The sequence below is a fragment of the Tachysurus vachellii genome, chromosome 11, assembly GCF_030014155.1.
Source record: "Tachysurus vachellii isolate PV-2020 chromosome 11, HZAU_Pvac_v1, whole genome shotgun sequence".
NCBI lineage: Eukaryota > Metazoa > Chordata > Actinopteri > Siluriformes > Bagridae > Tachysurus > Tachysurus vachellii.
In genome coordinates this window covers 6499123-6514700 of record NC_083470.1, presented here as the reverse complement: position 1 = coordinate 6514700, position 15578 = coordinate 6499123, and the positions used below count along the sequence as shown (strand labels likewise).

General features: G+C 37.3%; 1 protein-coding gene across 5 annotated transcripts in view; it reads right to left on the bottom strand.

The window, feature by feature from the left end:
* Positions 1-5019: 5019 nt before the first annotated feature.
* fnbp1a (formin binding protein 1a) overlaps positions 5020-15578 on the bottom strand; it is a 30495-nt gene continuing 19936 nt past the window's right edge. For 2 of the 5 annotated variants that reach the window (XM_060881337.1, XM_060881340.1), the window contains 6 exons: positions 14141-14161; positions 13149-13258; positions 12842-12974; positions 12041-12168; positions 11346-11485; positions 9461-9639 (listed from right to left, as the gene is read on the bottom strand). In XM_060881337.1, the coding sequence (XP_060737320.1) occupies positions 9461-9639; positions 11346-11485; positions 12041-12168; positions 12842-12974; positions 13149-13258; positions 14141-14161 (711 nt within the window). Of the gene's footprint in view, positions 7575-9460; positions 9640-11345; positions 11486-12040; positions 12169-12841; positions 12975-13148; positions 13259-14140; positions 14162-15578 lie in introns of those variants that run through there. The other 3 variants (XM_060881338.1, XM_060881341.1, XM_060881339.1) reach the window with 2 other exon arrangements.

Sequence of the window (15578 nt, the reverse complement as noted above, 5' to 3'; positions counted from 1 at the left end):
GCATCACTTATATATTAAAGAACAAAACAGAATTCATTTTGTTTGTTTATAGTTTCATTAAATGGTTAAAAAGAAAAAAAAAGAAAAATATGCCTCTTGTGATGTTAAATATACTGACTGTTACAAGGTAGTGACACTGGAGACATCTTCAATAAATGTTGAAATACTTACAGAAAGTTTCACCTCATCAGTTATATTTCTTTAGTAGTTGACTTAGATTATGTAAAGTGTATATCATACATGTTCTGTGAATGAGCTGATACTATATAAGTGATAACATGTAAGAAAATGTGCATCAATATAAAACACTGATTTGAATTAGAGCTGGAAAAATGACCAAGGTGCTGTTACAGATAATTAATCAACAACTTCCGATTAGGCAGATCTGAGCATTCTGCAGCACTTATATACATAGACAGCTACTACTTAATGTCATTTCAATTTCAATATCACTGTTGCTCTGAGAATGATACACAACCCAAATATCATCTGGTCAGTTGTTGACCCTGTAGTGGTTCCTTTCCACTGATGGATGAGGTACAAAGGGCTGACTCAGTGTGCTTACCAACTGATAAGTTACAGCGAATAACTGACCCACAAAGTCCAAATGGTGAATGAGTGTGTATACACTGTTGGAAAACTGTTTGAAGGCTCTTTAGATAGTTTAGCTTGGAACTATTCCTGATGATCCACTCAGTTGTTGGTTTTGAAGGTTCTACGTTCAGCCCTTTAGAGTTTACAAGGCAGGCGTTGGTACCTCCAGAGTCCATGGCTGCATGCATGTTCTCCTTGCGTGGGTCTTCTCCAGGATCACTGGCTTCTTTTGACCTCATAATACATGCTGGTTGGTTGGTTGGTTGGCGATGGTAAATTGTTTCTAGGTGTGAATGTGTGGGTGTGCATGCCCAGTGTTTCCGGGATAAGCTCCATATCCACTGGGACACTGATAAGGAGAAAGTGATAACTAATGAATGAATGAATGAATGAATGAATGAATGAATGAATGAATGAAGGAATGAGAAGTAGGTGTATCTAAATAATTGGCAGATAAAAAAAAAACCAAGAGATGTTCTGCTGACTTGAGTACCATCACAGAATATTTAACAGAAATATACCTCACATAAATAACATATTTTTTATCATTGCTAATTGTTGCTATGACAACAAAGAAGGGAAGAAACTCATCTACATGATTTTTATTATTTACATAAGAATATCCCGATAAAAGATAGGAAAGTCAGACAGGAAACATATGCGAAGCATTTCAGGTACTGACCCTGCAGTTTTTTTTTGTTTATAATGTGTGGAGTTAAGACATTAAAACTCCACACATCATAAAGCTGTCAAAGCGAGTGATTCTCATGACAGCATGGTGGCTCGAGTGCTAATCTTATGTGTTGTTTCCATTACAAACTACATTCAACTAGCCATCATCTAATGTGGAAGAAATGTAGCTATTTGGAATAACAGAGCAGGAAAGTTAAATTTATGTCCAGAGTGCTGTACAAGGAGTGGAGGAAAACAGCGCAGCATTTCCTGTGCAAGAGGAAGCAGGAAGTGGCTGGTGGATGGAGATACAGGAGCGTGCACAGTCCGAACAATACAAATCTTACTGAGTCAGGAAGCGGATCTGCGTCAGCTCTGACTGACAGATTTTAGAAAGGCCAAGCAGTGCCAAACCCGCAGAGGCCTGAGAAAATCACAGTTTCTTGCAAAGTCCAGCAAGCACACAACATTTTTTTCTCAGTTTTGATTAGGAGCAAATTTATTTTTCTTCATTGAGAAATGGTTTCATTAAAAATGCAGGTGGAGATACAGAGTTCTCTCAGAAACAATCTATACAAAGAAATTAAATCAGTGACTTCCATTGACACCCAGAGAGATGGGAGGAGTTGAGCTCAGACGAGAAGTGTCAGACTTCCACAATGTCATGATTCCAGGAAAGTGACTCCCCTGCTCACAGGCATTGAGATGAATTCATCTGTTTACCGCAGAATATTACTCGACTAAACGCATTAATCAGCAGCAGACATTTGGGCAACCCGACCCTGACCCATACTCGCGAAAAGTCCTTACGCTGCCTCGGGGCAGACACGATCACCTTTTTTTTTTTTTTTTTTTGCTAGAAGAACAATGGTAAATAAGTTGATCAGTTAAGCATCATCAAAGTCATGTATAAACTCAACATACAGCAATATTTTTTACCCTTTGCACGATTTAAATGGTAATGATTTGGGTTGATTTTGTTTTTCTTAACGTAACAGCAGATTATTATCTTGCAGAAACACTTCCTGATCTCTTCAGGGCGAGCTGTAATGAGTGAGTCTGGCATGCATGTGATTTCAGCTCAAACATGTACGATACAGCCACTGTTAGCTTCCACCACTGTTAACAAAAAAATCATGCTTTTTCTTTAATATTTTCTTAAAGTCTTTCTTAAAACTGATAAATGTTAGCTTTTCTGGTTACAAAAAAATGTATAACAGTTGAAAATAGTTTATACATCATGTAGGCATATTAAAAACTACAGAACAAAAGGCAATTTAATCATTTTCTATGAAAATATCCAAGACAGTGCAGTATTTAAGCAAACTGGTTTCATTACAATACGTAACAAATGCTTTGCAGTTATACCGAGTTACACGTCAGCATATATCAGTACACCAATGCCCGTTTATCTATTTATGCCTTACAATAAACCCTTAATACTAAAAAGAGTTCTAGGCCCAGTGCTTTCTGGCCTGATGAACAGAAACTCCCACAATTAGGCAGGAAATGAATCCTGGGAGAACGGGAGGTGGAGATGGGGGATTACAAAAGTCTTGTGATATTTGGGTGGGGTTGCAAAACATATCTTTAAAAAAAAGTATAAAAAGAAACAAAGCTATTCAAGCTTGATGGACTTGTTTTGAATTCCTCAGCTTCTGAGAGGCATTGCATTCCAGAGTTAGAAAATAAAGCCCAAGACAAATACAGGAAGTGATGTAAGAAGTTCTCCTCTTTATCTGCCCTTCCCAGTCTTCACCTGTTGAACTAATTACATCCCTCTAATCCCCCTCTCAATTGTAGGGCCCTGCAGGAGGAAAACATTCATCTATGAGGCCATGCTTCTTTGGCACACAGCAGGTCAAGGTGTATGTTGTGTGTGTGTGTGTCTGTGTGTTAGTAAATTACGTTGGATTTTTAAAATAATTTCTGAATTGTATATAAAATGAAAGTGGAATCTTAAGAATAAACAAGGATAAATTACAAACCAATGTATCACAGCATCAATTCAAATCTTTCTTTTCATTTATGTTTTGAAGGACAAAACACCTAGCTTGAGATGGACAAACATTTGTCTCGAATGAGCAGATCTGTTTTTAAGAACAAACTAAGGCTTTTACAGGAACCAATCACATTTTAATATGCAAAAAGACTGATTAATCTTGTCCACTCCCACAAAAATGTCCAAATCCCAGCAACTCCCACCAAAACATTTGGGCAAGCCACCACTCCTACAAAACTTTTGACCCATCCTATCCTATAAAAAAAGTTTCACTAATCCTGGGATCACTTACAAACAACTTTTATCAATCCCACCCAATACTGCAAAAGGTTTGACCAATCCAAACTTCTCCTGTTAAAGGTTTTTCACAAAACTTCCAAAAAAGGTTGACTACTCCAGGCAACAACAACAAAAAAGTTTAAACAACCTTAAAACTTTTGACCAATCCCACCTGCTCCCCAAAAAAGTTTGACCAATCCGACTCATCCCATGAAAAATCGACCAATCCCACCCAATTCTGCAAAAATCCCTCGCAGCACTCCCTCTATTAGGATCCTTGTTTAAAACGCATCACTTCTTGAATGTCTGTTAAAGCTCTAACCTTTATGCTTATTTAAATGTGATTAAGTTGCAAGTTTTAATAGTCTTTATGCAAAATAACATGAATAAATTAAGTGAATAAGGTAAATGTGTATTAAAATATTACAGTCAGTGTCTGCAGCTGTGGGACATCCCACAGTGATCTTCCATTATTATGAGCATTTAGTGCTGCATATAATTGTAAATGAAAATGTAACACAGGAGAACTTCCAGGTTCAATGCTCTGATCTTCAAACATTAGTCAGAATTTTGAAATACTGTTGGTATGGTTCCAACATAAGACAGTATCTCAACATTATGACTTATACTGTAATTATGACTTAGTGTCTTAAGATAGTATCTCAAATTTATTGCATGTTATCATAGCAATGAAGTAGTGTCTTGAAATCATGAAATAATATCTCAGAATTCTGGCATAGTATCTCAAAAGTAGTGTTTTGTATCATATTTATTGTTTATTAACTCATAATTATAACAGTATCTCAGAATTATGGCATGCTGTCATAATTCTTGTGTATTATCTCAGAATTATGGCATGGTATCATAATTACCGTCTCTTTACGAGTTAATAATTATCTCAGAATTACAACACAGTATCTCAGAATCATGACATGGTATCATAATTATTGTGTATTATCTCATAATTATAAAATAATTATATATCTCTAAATCATTGTATGATATCAGTTTTAGTATACAATCTTATAATTATGGAGTGTCTTAAAATTCTAAGGCGTTATGAGTTTTTTCATCAATTCTGACTTGTTGACATTATGAATAAAATAATAGACTTACTATCTTGAAGTTATGACTTTGTATCTCGTATTGCAAAAAAAAATACAACTTGTTATCACATCAATAAGACTCACTCTCATAATTATGCCAAAATACATTAGATGTTTTTAAAGCACTTCCATATATGGTAATCATTTTTTCCAGCAGAATTTGATCTGTTTTTTATGCAGATTGAAACTGGATGTCTGTGTACTGTACACCAACTTTTGCCCCGTGTTGCCATCTACTGGCAGAAAATACATATTTGTATACATATAATGCAAAAATACAGAACATAATTTTAAATATGTATTAAACATAATAATTTATTGTTAATAAGTAAGATTTATAGAACACTCAATGTTGACACACAGCAGCATATTTCACAACGGCCTTTAATTTGATTAATTTGCACATAAAAAGGTGATGCATTTTACAATGGTTCTGTTTGGAAAATTGAAATAGAATTAAGCTCTATTATTACTAATAAACAGCAGCTGGGATCAACACTGATGTTACAAGGCTCTGATATCTTGGCAGTTTGGTGTTTATGAGAATGTCTTGAGGGAAAGAGAGAGTCAGAAAATCCAAAGCACAATACAGAGAAAACACACACACACACACACACACACACACACACACACACACACACACACACAATCAGACTCGCAGCTCCATACTGCAGTACTCTTTCTTTATAAATGGAGATAAACCACAATGTTAGTCATTCAGAGCTGATTGAAACAGCAGCCCAAAATCCATCAAAAATGAGGTAAATATTTGTTTTTAACATCAACATAAATTACTGAAAAATGATGTTGATCCAAAAGAAGCATCTCAATTTTCATAAAAAATAGAACAAGTAAAAAAAAAGGAAGGGAGAGAGAAGAACTTAGGGAGCATGAAGCAAGTGGCCATGCACGGGTGGCGAAAATTAAAAACCTTTTAATTCAAATATAGATAATGAATAAATAAGTAAAAAGTAAACCACAGGCACAAACACAACTGAAGAAGCAAGTTCGCCCATCAGGAAGTGAAGGCAAGAACTTGCTGGACCCCTAAGACTGGCACAGACAAAGAGACAGGGCAAGCATGCATGCGCAGAAACACAGCACCAGCTGGAGAACATCATCAACATCGAGTGAACGCACCACTACAGCTACACGACACACGGCTATGGCCACGGCCACTGAGCCCACAGAGAGAGAGAGAGAGAGAGAGAGAGAGAGAGAGAGAGAGAGAGAGAGAGAGAGAAAAGAGAGAGACAGGAAAAGTAAAAATAAGAAACAATGGAAGAGGGAGAGATGGATGAAAAAAGAAACAGATTCAAAGTGAGGAAAAGTACAAGACAGGAAGAGGAAGACAGGATGAAAGAGACAGGAAACCACAAAGAACATTAGCTCTTTTCCACCAGACAGTGTGATACGATCACAATCACTAATTTCAAAGTTTGAGTGAATTCTCGATTCTAATTAAGCAGAAAGTGTCGATTCTTTGTCTATAACAACAACATGCATGTTTAAATTAATTTACTTCTCCTGATGCATACTTATTTCTACAGTAACAACTCATTCATGTGGACCTGTAAGGCAGATGCTCAGCCTAATCTAAGAGTAAATATAATCAAATCTTTCTCTTAAATAAGAATAAAACGTAATCCTTGCTATGGAATAAGAACCTTTTTAACATTTATGGAAGAAGTCTCCAGTGTCAGCGCTCTTGGAGCTGTTGATTTATTATCCTCTGACAGCATGTCCACCATGTGTTTCCTTATTTACTATATACCTACACCGAATGTGTTGAATTTTAATGCCTCGAAGAAAAATAGCATTTTCTTAATTTTTACTGGAATTCAATATTGTCATCCTTTACTCGACGGTGGCTCACTGCCATTACTGCAGGAACTGACTCATACTTGTTTAGTAGGAGTCATCGTAGGTCGAATGACAGCGACACATGCTTTTCGAAAGTATTTAATTGAAGTTATATATTGAAGAAACTATCCACTGAAAAACAGATTTGTGTTAGTAACTGTATTGTATGGTACAGCAGTGTCTGGTGCTAAAGAATTATGAGAGAGAGAGAGAGAGAGAGAGAGGGAGAGAGAGAGAGATGCAGCGTATACACACAATACAGGGAAGAAAGTGAGCATGAGTGAGTGAGCGAGTGACTAAATGAGTGATGAGTGAGTGATGAGTGAGGTTGCACTGCTTTCATCTCTGTGAAGAAAGAGTGACCGACTGAAGGACTGCAACTCTAAAGCTGCCTGCTTCAACCACTTCACTCAACAGATTTAATCACAAAAAACACCATAATGTACATGATATGAGATACCTTTCAAAATAACACCCGACCCCTTAACCCACCCACTCAACCACTGCCATAATATATTAATGCTTTTCACAATCATATTTGGCCTGATTAGTATTTTCTTTTTTTTTTTTTAAAAATCCCTAGGGAATTTTCAAGAACCTTCTGCAGGCCAGCAGAAAGACGGCAGCTACTGGATCCGGACTATTATGAAAAGCTTGACCAGCTTGACTAGAAGCACGTCACGGTCCTGTATCTGATTCTGAGGACTAGAGTTGAGCTCTAATTGCTCCGGCCAGAGAGCAAGCAGCTACTACACAAGGCTGAGAAGTCTAGGCTTATACGAGAAGCAAGCTCTGCAAATCATTAACACACGGGTTATTTAAAAACAAACAAAGAAACAAAACAGATCTCAAACAATAGTTTCCGAACAGTTATATGAATAGTTTTTTTTGCCTGCGGCGCGAAGAAGAAGAGATTCATTCAGAGTTTGGGTTAAGAATGGCTCGGCCGGTCAGACGGCCTCACACAGCACCTCTCTGACTACGCATTAAAGAGGAGGATGTTTCATGCAAGGATGCTTGCCCTGCCACTTCTGTGCCAGCCAAACGCTTTTAGGGATCTGCAAAAAAAAAAAAAAGAACAAAAAAAAAAAAGAAAAGAAAAAGAAAAAAGTAAATAAATAAATAAAAAACACAAAAATCATACAAGATGTTAGACATGTAGCATTGAAGAATACCATCATTACTGGACTATAAGACACTTTTATTTGCCCACAAGCAGGTGATGAGACTTTATAATAACTGTACAATACAATGAAAGTCAAAATGTTTTCACCTTCCTGTACTTCACAGAATGCTAGGTATTGAATATCTAACATCTTCGAACTGTTCTATGGCTCTATGAACCGGACCGGGTTCTGCGTTGACTCCATGAGAAGAGACAGTAGGATCTACAACAGCTGGATTTATTGCTAATGCAGCTTTATACGTACATCACTATGTGACTTCTTATGAGGTCCGGACGATACGCACTACACCTGGGTGGGAGAGTCTTATACTCGATTATGTCTACACTTAACTGTCCAAAAATACAGTGCTATACTTCCTCTCTGTTTTCCTAAATTCGTTCTCGAGCATACGTCGACTCATCACCTAGCAGGTGATCAAAAAAGTGTCAGTGTTAATATTTCCTGCTGTATCAGTCTATAAAGCAGTGAGGCAGAATTTACAGCTATTGCTTTACAGGAAAAAAAAATGGACAGACAAGCTTTAATATTACAGCGACAGAAAAGCCTTTAAGCGTTAAAATAGCATGCAGAAGCAGCTGCAGTCACATTATTACAATGTTAGCTATAAGCATCAGAAATCACACAATGTGCTTTTTTTTCTTTGCCTCATTTAAATCTTCATGGAAATGTCTTCAGCTGGTGTGACTTGCCAGTCGTGAGAATAACTGCATGCAAAATGGAGCTCGTGGACTCGTATTCTCTCATCACACTATACTGTATATCTGATTTCATCTTAATCTCTTTAACTACACTACTGTAGATGACATTGGCTGCTGTCTCAAAACAGAGATCATGGAAAATAAAGCTATTTTAAGCAAAAATTTAAAGCATGCAGGAATTCATGTAGGTAGTTCTTTTTTTATGGTTATACACGTTTAGTTTGAATCTAACTGCTCGGGGAAAAGTGTTGTATATTTATTAGTTAAACAAATACAAAGAAATAAGTACCTGAGTAAACGTTAAGACTAGACATTGTTCTTTCATGCTCGCTCGTAAAGTATTTACAGTGATATAATTTAGGAGTTTAAACACTGATGTACAGAAACTGATAAAAATCGAAAATGTCTATTTTTTTTAATACAATCTGATAGTTGACTAAAGCCTCAAAACACTTTTATTGCTTACCGTCAATCTCGTCGTCAAATTTAAAGACTCAGAAAGAAATATTACCTGTGGCTCAGCCATAGACAGACATATAAATATACATGGATTTTTTTTTTATACAAAAACAACCACAATACCCAAAGATATGATATGAAATGTAGATTAAGCAGCGTTTTCTACTAGCCTGCCTCAATGGCGGCTCTATTGCCTTCTCATCCTTATGGACAAAAAGTCTTTTTTTCTTCTTGTTCACACTGAGAGAGGGAGAGAGAGAGAGAGAGAGAGAGAGAAAGAAAGATACAAAATAAAGAAGCCTGTAAATATCAAATAGTTTAATATGCTACATGATATGTTGCACATTTAGTTTCAGTCCACTTCCTGTCCTTTGGGATGAAGGTGGTTTTTCATTTAGCTCTCTACCTCTATCTCTCTCTCGCTCTCTCCCTTACTCTCTCATTCTTTTGCATTCTTGTATGCAAAAAAAAAACTTCAAAAGCAGAAATGGACTAAAGTGAAAATTACACGCCGTCGTCCTGGCCTATAAAAATGACCAGAGGGACAGGGATAGTCAGAGAAAGGCGTTGATGCTACGCATGCCGTTTTAGCTCTGTGGCTTAAATATAGGTCATGGCACCTTTGGAGTTGGCGTCGAAGCAGAGCTTGATGTAGGACGTAGGCACGTATCCCTCCTCATCCTCGTTTCTGCGCACTCGTGTCCAGCCGTCACCTTTATCCTCCTCGATTACGTACAGCATCTCACCTTCCGCCATGGGGATGGTGCCCTCGTTTTGACCTAAAGCGCGAGAAGAGATAAGAAAGTTAGAGGATGTGTTTTACGAATATACATAGCAACACCATACCTAATAGATGTCCAGAGCAATAGCTACTGCAGCTACTACAGCTGTAACAGTTCTTTCAGTATTTTGTGGTTAGAAACAGCTGCGTAACATTTGTGCTGTTCAAATGGTGCTTGCTTTGCCACTCGTCAAAATTCTGCCTTAGTCCAGAAGAAATACTACAATTGTATTTTACTCAGTGATGTATAAAGTACTAGTAAGCAATACTTGAGTAAAAATACAAGTATCGTACTAGAAAAACACTTTGGTAGAAGTGAAAGTTACCTTTTAGAATATTACTCAAGTAAAAGTCTTAAAGTATCTGATATATACTGTACATAAGTATCAATAGTAATTTTCTGATATTTAATGTACTTGAGTATTTGAAGTAAAAGTAAAAAGGAAAATTTCAGTGATTTTCGGTAGGCATAAGAGCAGGGGCGGTTCTAGGATTTCATCTTTAGGGGGTTTTAGCCCTCAGTGAGAATTTAAAGCAAGAAGAGTTTTATATTATATATTATATGACTACATAGTAAGCCAAAAGTTATGGTATTATTTAAAAAGGCAAAAGTGGACACCAAAACTTTATGCATGATGTAATGATGACAGTCTTGCATCAAATCAGTTCATGTATGTGTGCATTCTCTACAAACAGTGTGTCCAATGAATGCAGTCATTAATATAAAAATATTCACAAGACAAAGACCAAATCAATAAATGTTATTTTTATTTAGTATTGAATGGATTGTTTGCATTAATATTTTGTTTGTGCTACAACTCTGGTAATAAGAATAGTGAAATTTCACTGCTTTTGGTTGCCGTATTTGCGGCTTTCCGCCGATTAACGTTATAGATAAACGCCTCCAGCTCTGACTGCGCGTGCACGCTGCGCGTCCCTGTGCTTCTCCGTAGAGCGTGCGGAGCGTAATGCAATCTAGGAGCAGTGATTCGCCAAACCTCCCTAATTGCAGTCGCACACATTTCTTCTAATTTTATTTTGTAGTAACGAGTAACGAAGATTCTTAGTGGAAATATAGCGGAGTAAAAGTACACATTTTATCTAGGAAATGTAGTGGAGTAAAAGTGAAAGTTGACATAAATTTAAATAGCGAAGTAAAGTACAGATACGTGACATTTCTACTTTAGTACAGTAACAAAGCATTTGTACTCTGTTACAGTACAACACTGATTTTACTAACTTTAACATTACATTTAATTTTATTTCATTTTATTTGCATAGCCCTTTAACAATGGGCATTGTCTCAAAGCAGCTTTACAGGAATTCTTTAAAAAATTCTAAAAAAGTTCCAAGCTTGAGGAAATGAGCGCAGAGAAAATTCCCTGAGTCAACATAATAAAAAAACCTTGAGAGGAACCAATCTCAAAAGGAACCTCATCCTCATGAATTAATATATGGCCAAGAGTATGTGTACACCTGACTTTCACAACATCAGAAGCACAGACTTACAGTATCTACAATGTCTCTGGATGTTGTGTCAGGAAGATTTCCCTCCACTAGAACTAAGCCGCCAACACGTTCATGCACGGTTTGTAAAAAGACTGTAGTGATGAGAGATGTTTCCTCTCTGAAGACTTTTTAGAGATTCATTTCTTAAATCACCAATAATGAGTACTCTATCCTCTAGGATATTTCTGCCGCTACCTTCGAAAGGGTAGAGAGCCTTGCATGTTCCTATGGTGGGTAAAGGTTCTTCATCGTCAAACTCATCGTCAAACTCGGTGCTGCGTGACTTGAACTGCACCGTCTCCGTGCTGGGGTCTTCCGTATAGCTGCCGTCCGGACTGTGCACAGAAGACATGTAATACATACAACAGTTCAAATGAATACAACGTTAATAAGGGCGAGGTGACCGAATACCACAGGGTGGCAGGCAGGGTGTGTGTGTGTGTTTATGGGTGTGTTTGGGTGTATGTGTGTGAGTGTTTGTGTGTGAGACAATGAGACAATGTCCATTGTTAAAAGCGCTATACAAATCAATTTGAATTTGTGTGTGTGTATGTGTGTGTGTTTGTGGGCGTGTGTGTATGTGTGTGTTTGTGGGCATGTGTATATATGTGTGTGTATGTGTGTGTGTTTGTGTGTATGTGTTTATGAGCATGTGTGTGTATGTATGTGTGTTTGTCTGTGTGTGTGTGTGTGTGTTTGTGTGTGTTTCTGGGCATGTGTGTATATATGTGTGTGTGTGTGTATGTACTGTATGTATGTATGTGTGTGTATGTGTGTGTGTTTGTGTGTATGTGTTTATGAGCATGTTTGTGTGTATGTATGTCTGTGTGTGTGTTTGTGGGTGTGTGTGAGTGTGTGTGTGTGTGTGTGTGTGTGTGCTTCTGGAATACCTCTCTCTGTTCTGGGCACAGCTGTTTGCAACGTTGCCCGTGTTGCCCTGTGGATCAAAAGGGGCGCTTTGTCTCCGCAGTGTGCTATCCTTCTCCAGCAGCTTCCTCTCCACGTCTGTTAGCCAGGTCTATGAGAAGACGAGAAGCACACGGACAGTAGTCCACCCTGTTACATCTAACAATTATTAAGAAGCACAACCAGAAGACACAAAACCTGAATATGTAAAGAAATAAAACTGGATGTGACGATGTCAGTGATGGAAATACTCTTTCTACAGGAAAGCTGATTATTTTTCTATAAAACTCCATCATAAAGTGTCACATCATACTATGTTACGTTATATGTAAAACACGACAGAGGCCGTTATTATCCAGAGCGACATACAGAAGTGCATTTAGTGTCTATTAATGAATACAATGATACTCATTCACTAGATCAAGGACTAAATCAGCCTGAAAACTCCATCAGGATGTTATACAGCAAGAAAAGCACAAAGTGAGAGTTTCTAGGATATCAGGAAGTATGCATAATTTGTACATTCCATTTGTATGCATAAAATGAACTTCTGAAGCTTCAGAGAAAGTTTCTTAAAGTTAAAAGTAGCTAGGCTTAGTTGGATTTTAAAAACGTCTGGTATAATTTAAAATAAATACTTCCAATTTCTATTGAATTAAAGAAAATCAGTAAAAAAGTCAGTACAATTCTATGAAAAATCTTTTAATATGACCCAGCATAGAGAGAGAAAGAGAGAGAGAGAGAGAGAGAGAGAGAGAGAGAGAAAGAGAGAGAGTCGGTCTCACCTCATATTTGTGTGCCTCGAGCTGGAGTTTCTCGATGCTCTGCCGCACCTCTTCTAAACGCGGGTCTACACTGTTGGGGTCGCCCATGTGTGGGTTCTTAATGTACACTTCCTTCATTTTATTCAGCGCGTCCCTACAGTCAGTGAGAAGAGAAACATGATGTGGCTCCGGTGCTGAAACAATATCATCTGTAGGATGACACTTTCCTGGAACCTTGGACTTTCACTAATGGCTCCAAATTAAACCTGTGTGTGTGTGGTGTGTGTGTGTGTGTGTGGTGTGTGTGTGTGTGTGTGTGTGGACATACCTCTGATCCATCTCTTTCTGGATGTCTTTGCTGATGTCATTTAACTTGGCCTGCAGTTTCTTTCGTCTTTGCTCCGGGGGTAAATGACTGTAATCCTCCTGGATTGTTCCCTAAACACACACACACAGACACACATAGACACACACACACACACAGTACAGAAGCTGGCCTGAATACCCAAGTATATTTTTGCTACGTTGGTGTTCTTCTACTATTTAGAAGCCACAATATAATGTACATCATCAGCAAATGTCTTTAGATACAACCGCTTTTGGTACTATACGGAAAATACATAATGCAAAAAAATACAAACTCGTTTGGAACTGGTTCAGTTAGATGAATCCATGTCAATTTGCCTTAGAGTGCAATAAACTTCCACATGCTTTTCACATGCATATGAAGCTAAGAAAACAAAGACACTCAACAAAACAGAAGATTTCTGAATGGACAAAAATACATTTATGGTCTTATTACTTTTCAGGAAATATGTTTATAGCTTCCAAAATGTAAGTGATAACAGGAACAAACTTTGTTTCAGATCTAAACGCATGTCATTGAGGAAATGTTGCTTTCTGTAGTAGGAGAATAAAATAAATATATAATAATACAGCGTTGCCACCTGCTGGATATAATTGAAAATTTATAAATAAAGTGATCTTATAATTCATTAAAGATAGATTTTTAGAGCAGGCTTCAGGAAAATGAAGTAAATAAATATTTATTAGTAGTTTACATTTAATCAACAAGTTCTTGTTTTCTAAGGCTTCGTGTTTAAAAGCCTTGCCTCACCGAGAACCCTTTTCCTGTGTAAAGTCCACTTGCTATGAACACATTATAACGTGCATAAGAATTACTGTAATCCACAAGCGAGTCTAATTGTTACATCAGCTCTAAGATATCTCTAAGAAAATCTCCTATTGTATTGTTTCTCCCAAAGTTGTACGGAAAAAAAAAGGCTTTAGAATAGTATGACGGGTGAAATAGACACTTACACTTACCAACTTCAGGGAGAGCTGCATACGAAGGAACGCAAACAAAACACAACAGAGAAAAACTCAAATCAATTCAGGGCTTAAACCTTTTATCACCAGAAACCCACAGCAGCAGATAAAAAAGATCCTCACAGATTCTGTTATCATCATAGCATATATTAATTTATGACTATCGTATAGCTATTTGAATAAAAGAAATCTTTTAACAAATAACTCTTTATATTCTTTAACTTTTCATCCGCACACACCAGTGAGCTGTATATCAGAAACTTCACTACAAACAGCAATTTTTAGTTTTATTAATGGGGATAAAAACTAATGGGGGATGACAGGGATGTGGTAGCTCAGTGGTTAAGGTGTTCGACTACTGATCGGAAGGTCATTGGTTTGAATCCCAGTACACCAAGTAGCCACTGCAGGGCCCCTGAGCAAGGCCCTTAACCCTCAATTGCTCAGGTGTATAAACTGAAATAAAAAAAAAATGTAAGTCACTCTGGATAAGAGTGTCTGCTAAATGATAACATAATAATTACCACTGTACTGTAGTTAATACTTACCACTACTACTGTAGCCTCATTTAATTATAAACCAAATCCAAGGCTGGAAAGATGATACAGAAATGATTTTTTATAATTATATGCATCTTTAGCCCACCAAGCTAGTAAATGCTTACCCAGTCTAATGCCCCAGTCTGAAAATAGGGCATTGGTGGCTTAAGCGCTTAAGCCTCTGGAATGTTGATCATAAAACCAGAGTTCGAGCCCCAGCACTGACAATCTGCCACATCTGGGCCCTTCAGCAAGGCCCTTAACCCTCCCTGCTCCAGTGATGCTCTATTCTAGCTGCCCCTGGGCTCTGCCCCCAACCTCCTCAGTTGGGATATGTGAATAAATTAAATCCTTGGTGCTGTAATGTATATGTGATGATAATAAAGACTTCTATGCCACAATTTCTTTAATTTCATCTAGATTAGAAATGCTGTTTAGTTTGAAGTAGCACATCAGGGGAGGATTTTCTTCTGTCTCGGTTTGTTGAATTAAACTAACCTACTGCAGCCTAACTGTCTACCAGGCAGCTCTAAATACTACTAAAAAAACAACTAGCTAATACACACCATTTTTCTTTCCCCAATGATGCATGGTGAAAGGAATCATTATTTCACTCATGAATGAGAATAAATTCCAGTAAATTTAAATCTTAAAGCAGGAGATTGTCTTTGATTGATTCATCGATTCATCTTTGATGTCCATTTTATTAGGAATACCCGTTTACCCGAATTGCACATTTATGCAATTCTCCAATCAGCTAATCATGCAGATACAGTAAAGGTCTAAAGTTGGAGAGTTGCAGTTAAAGCTTGTGTAGGCTCAGATTTCTGTTCTTGACACCATGTGGTATCGTACTGTTGTAGATGATCCGAAAAAATTCAACATATTGA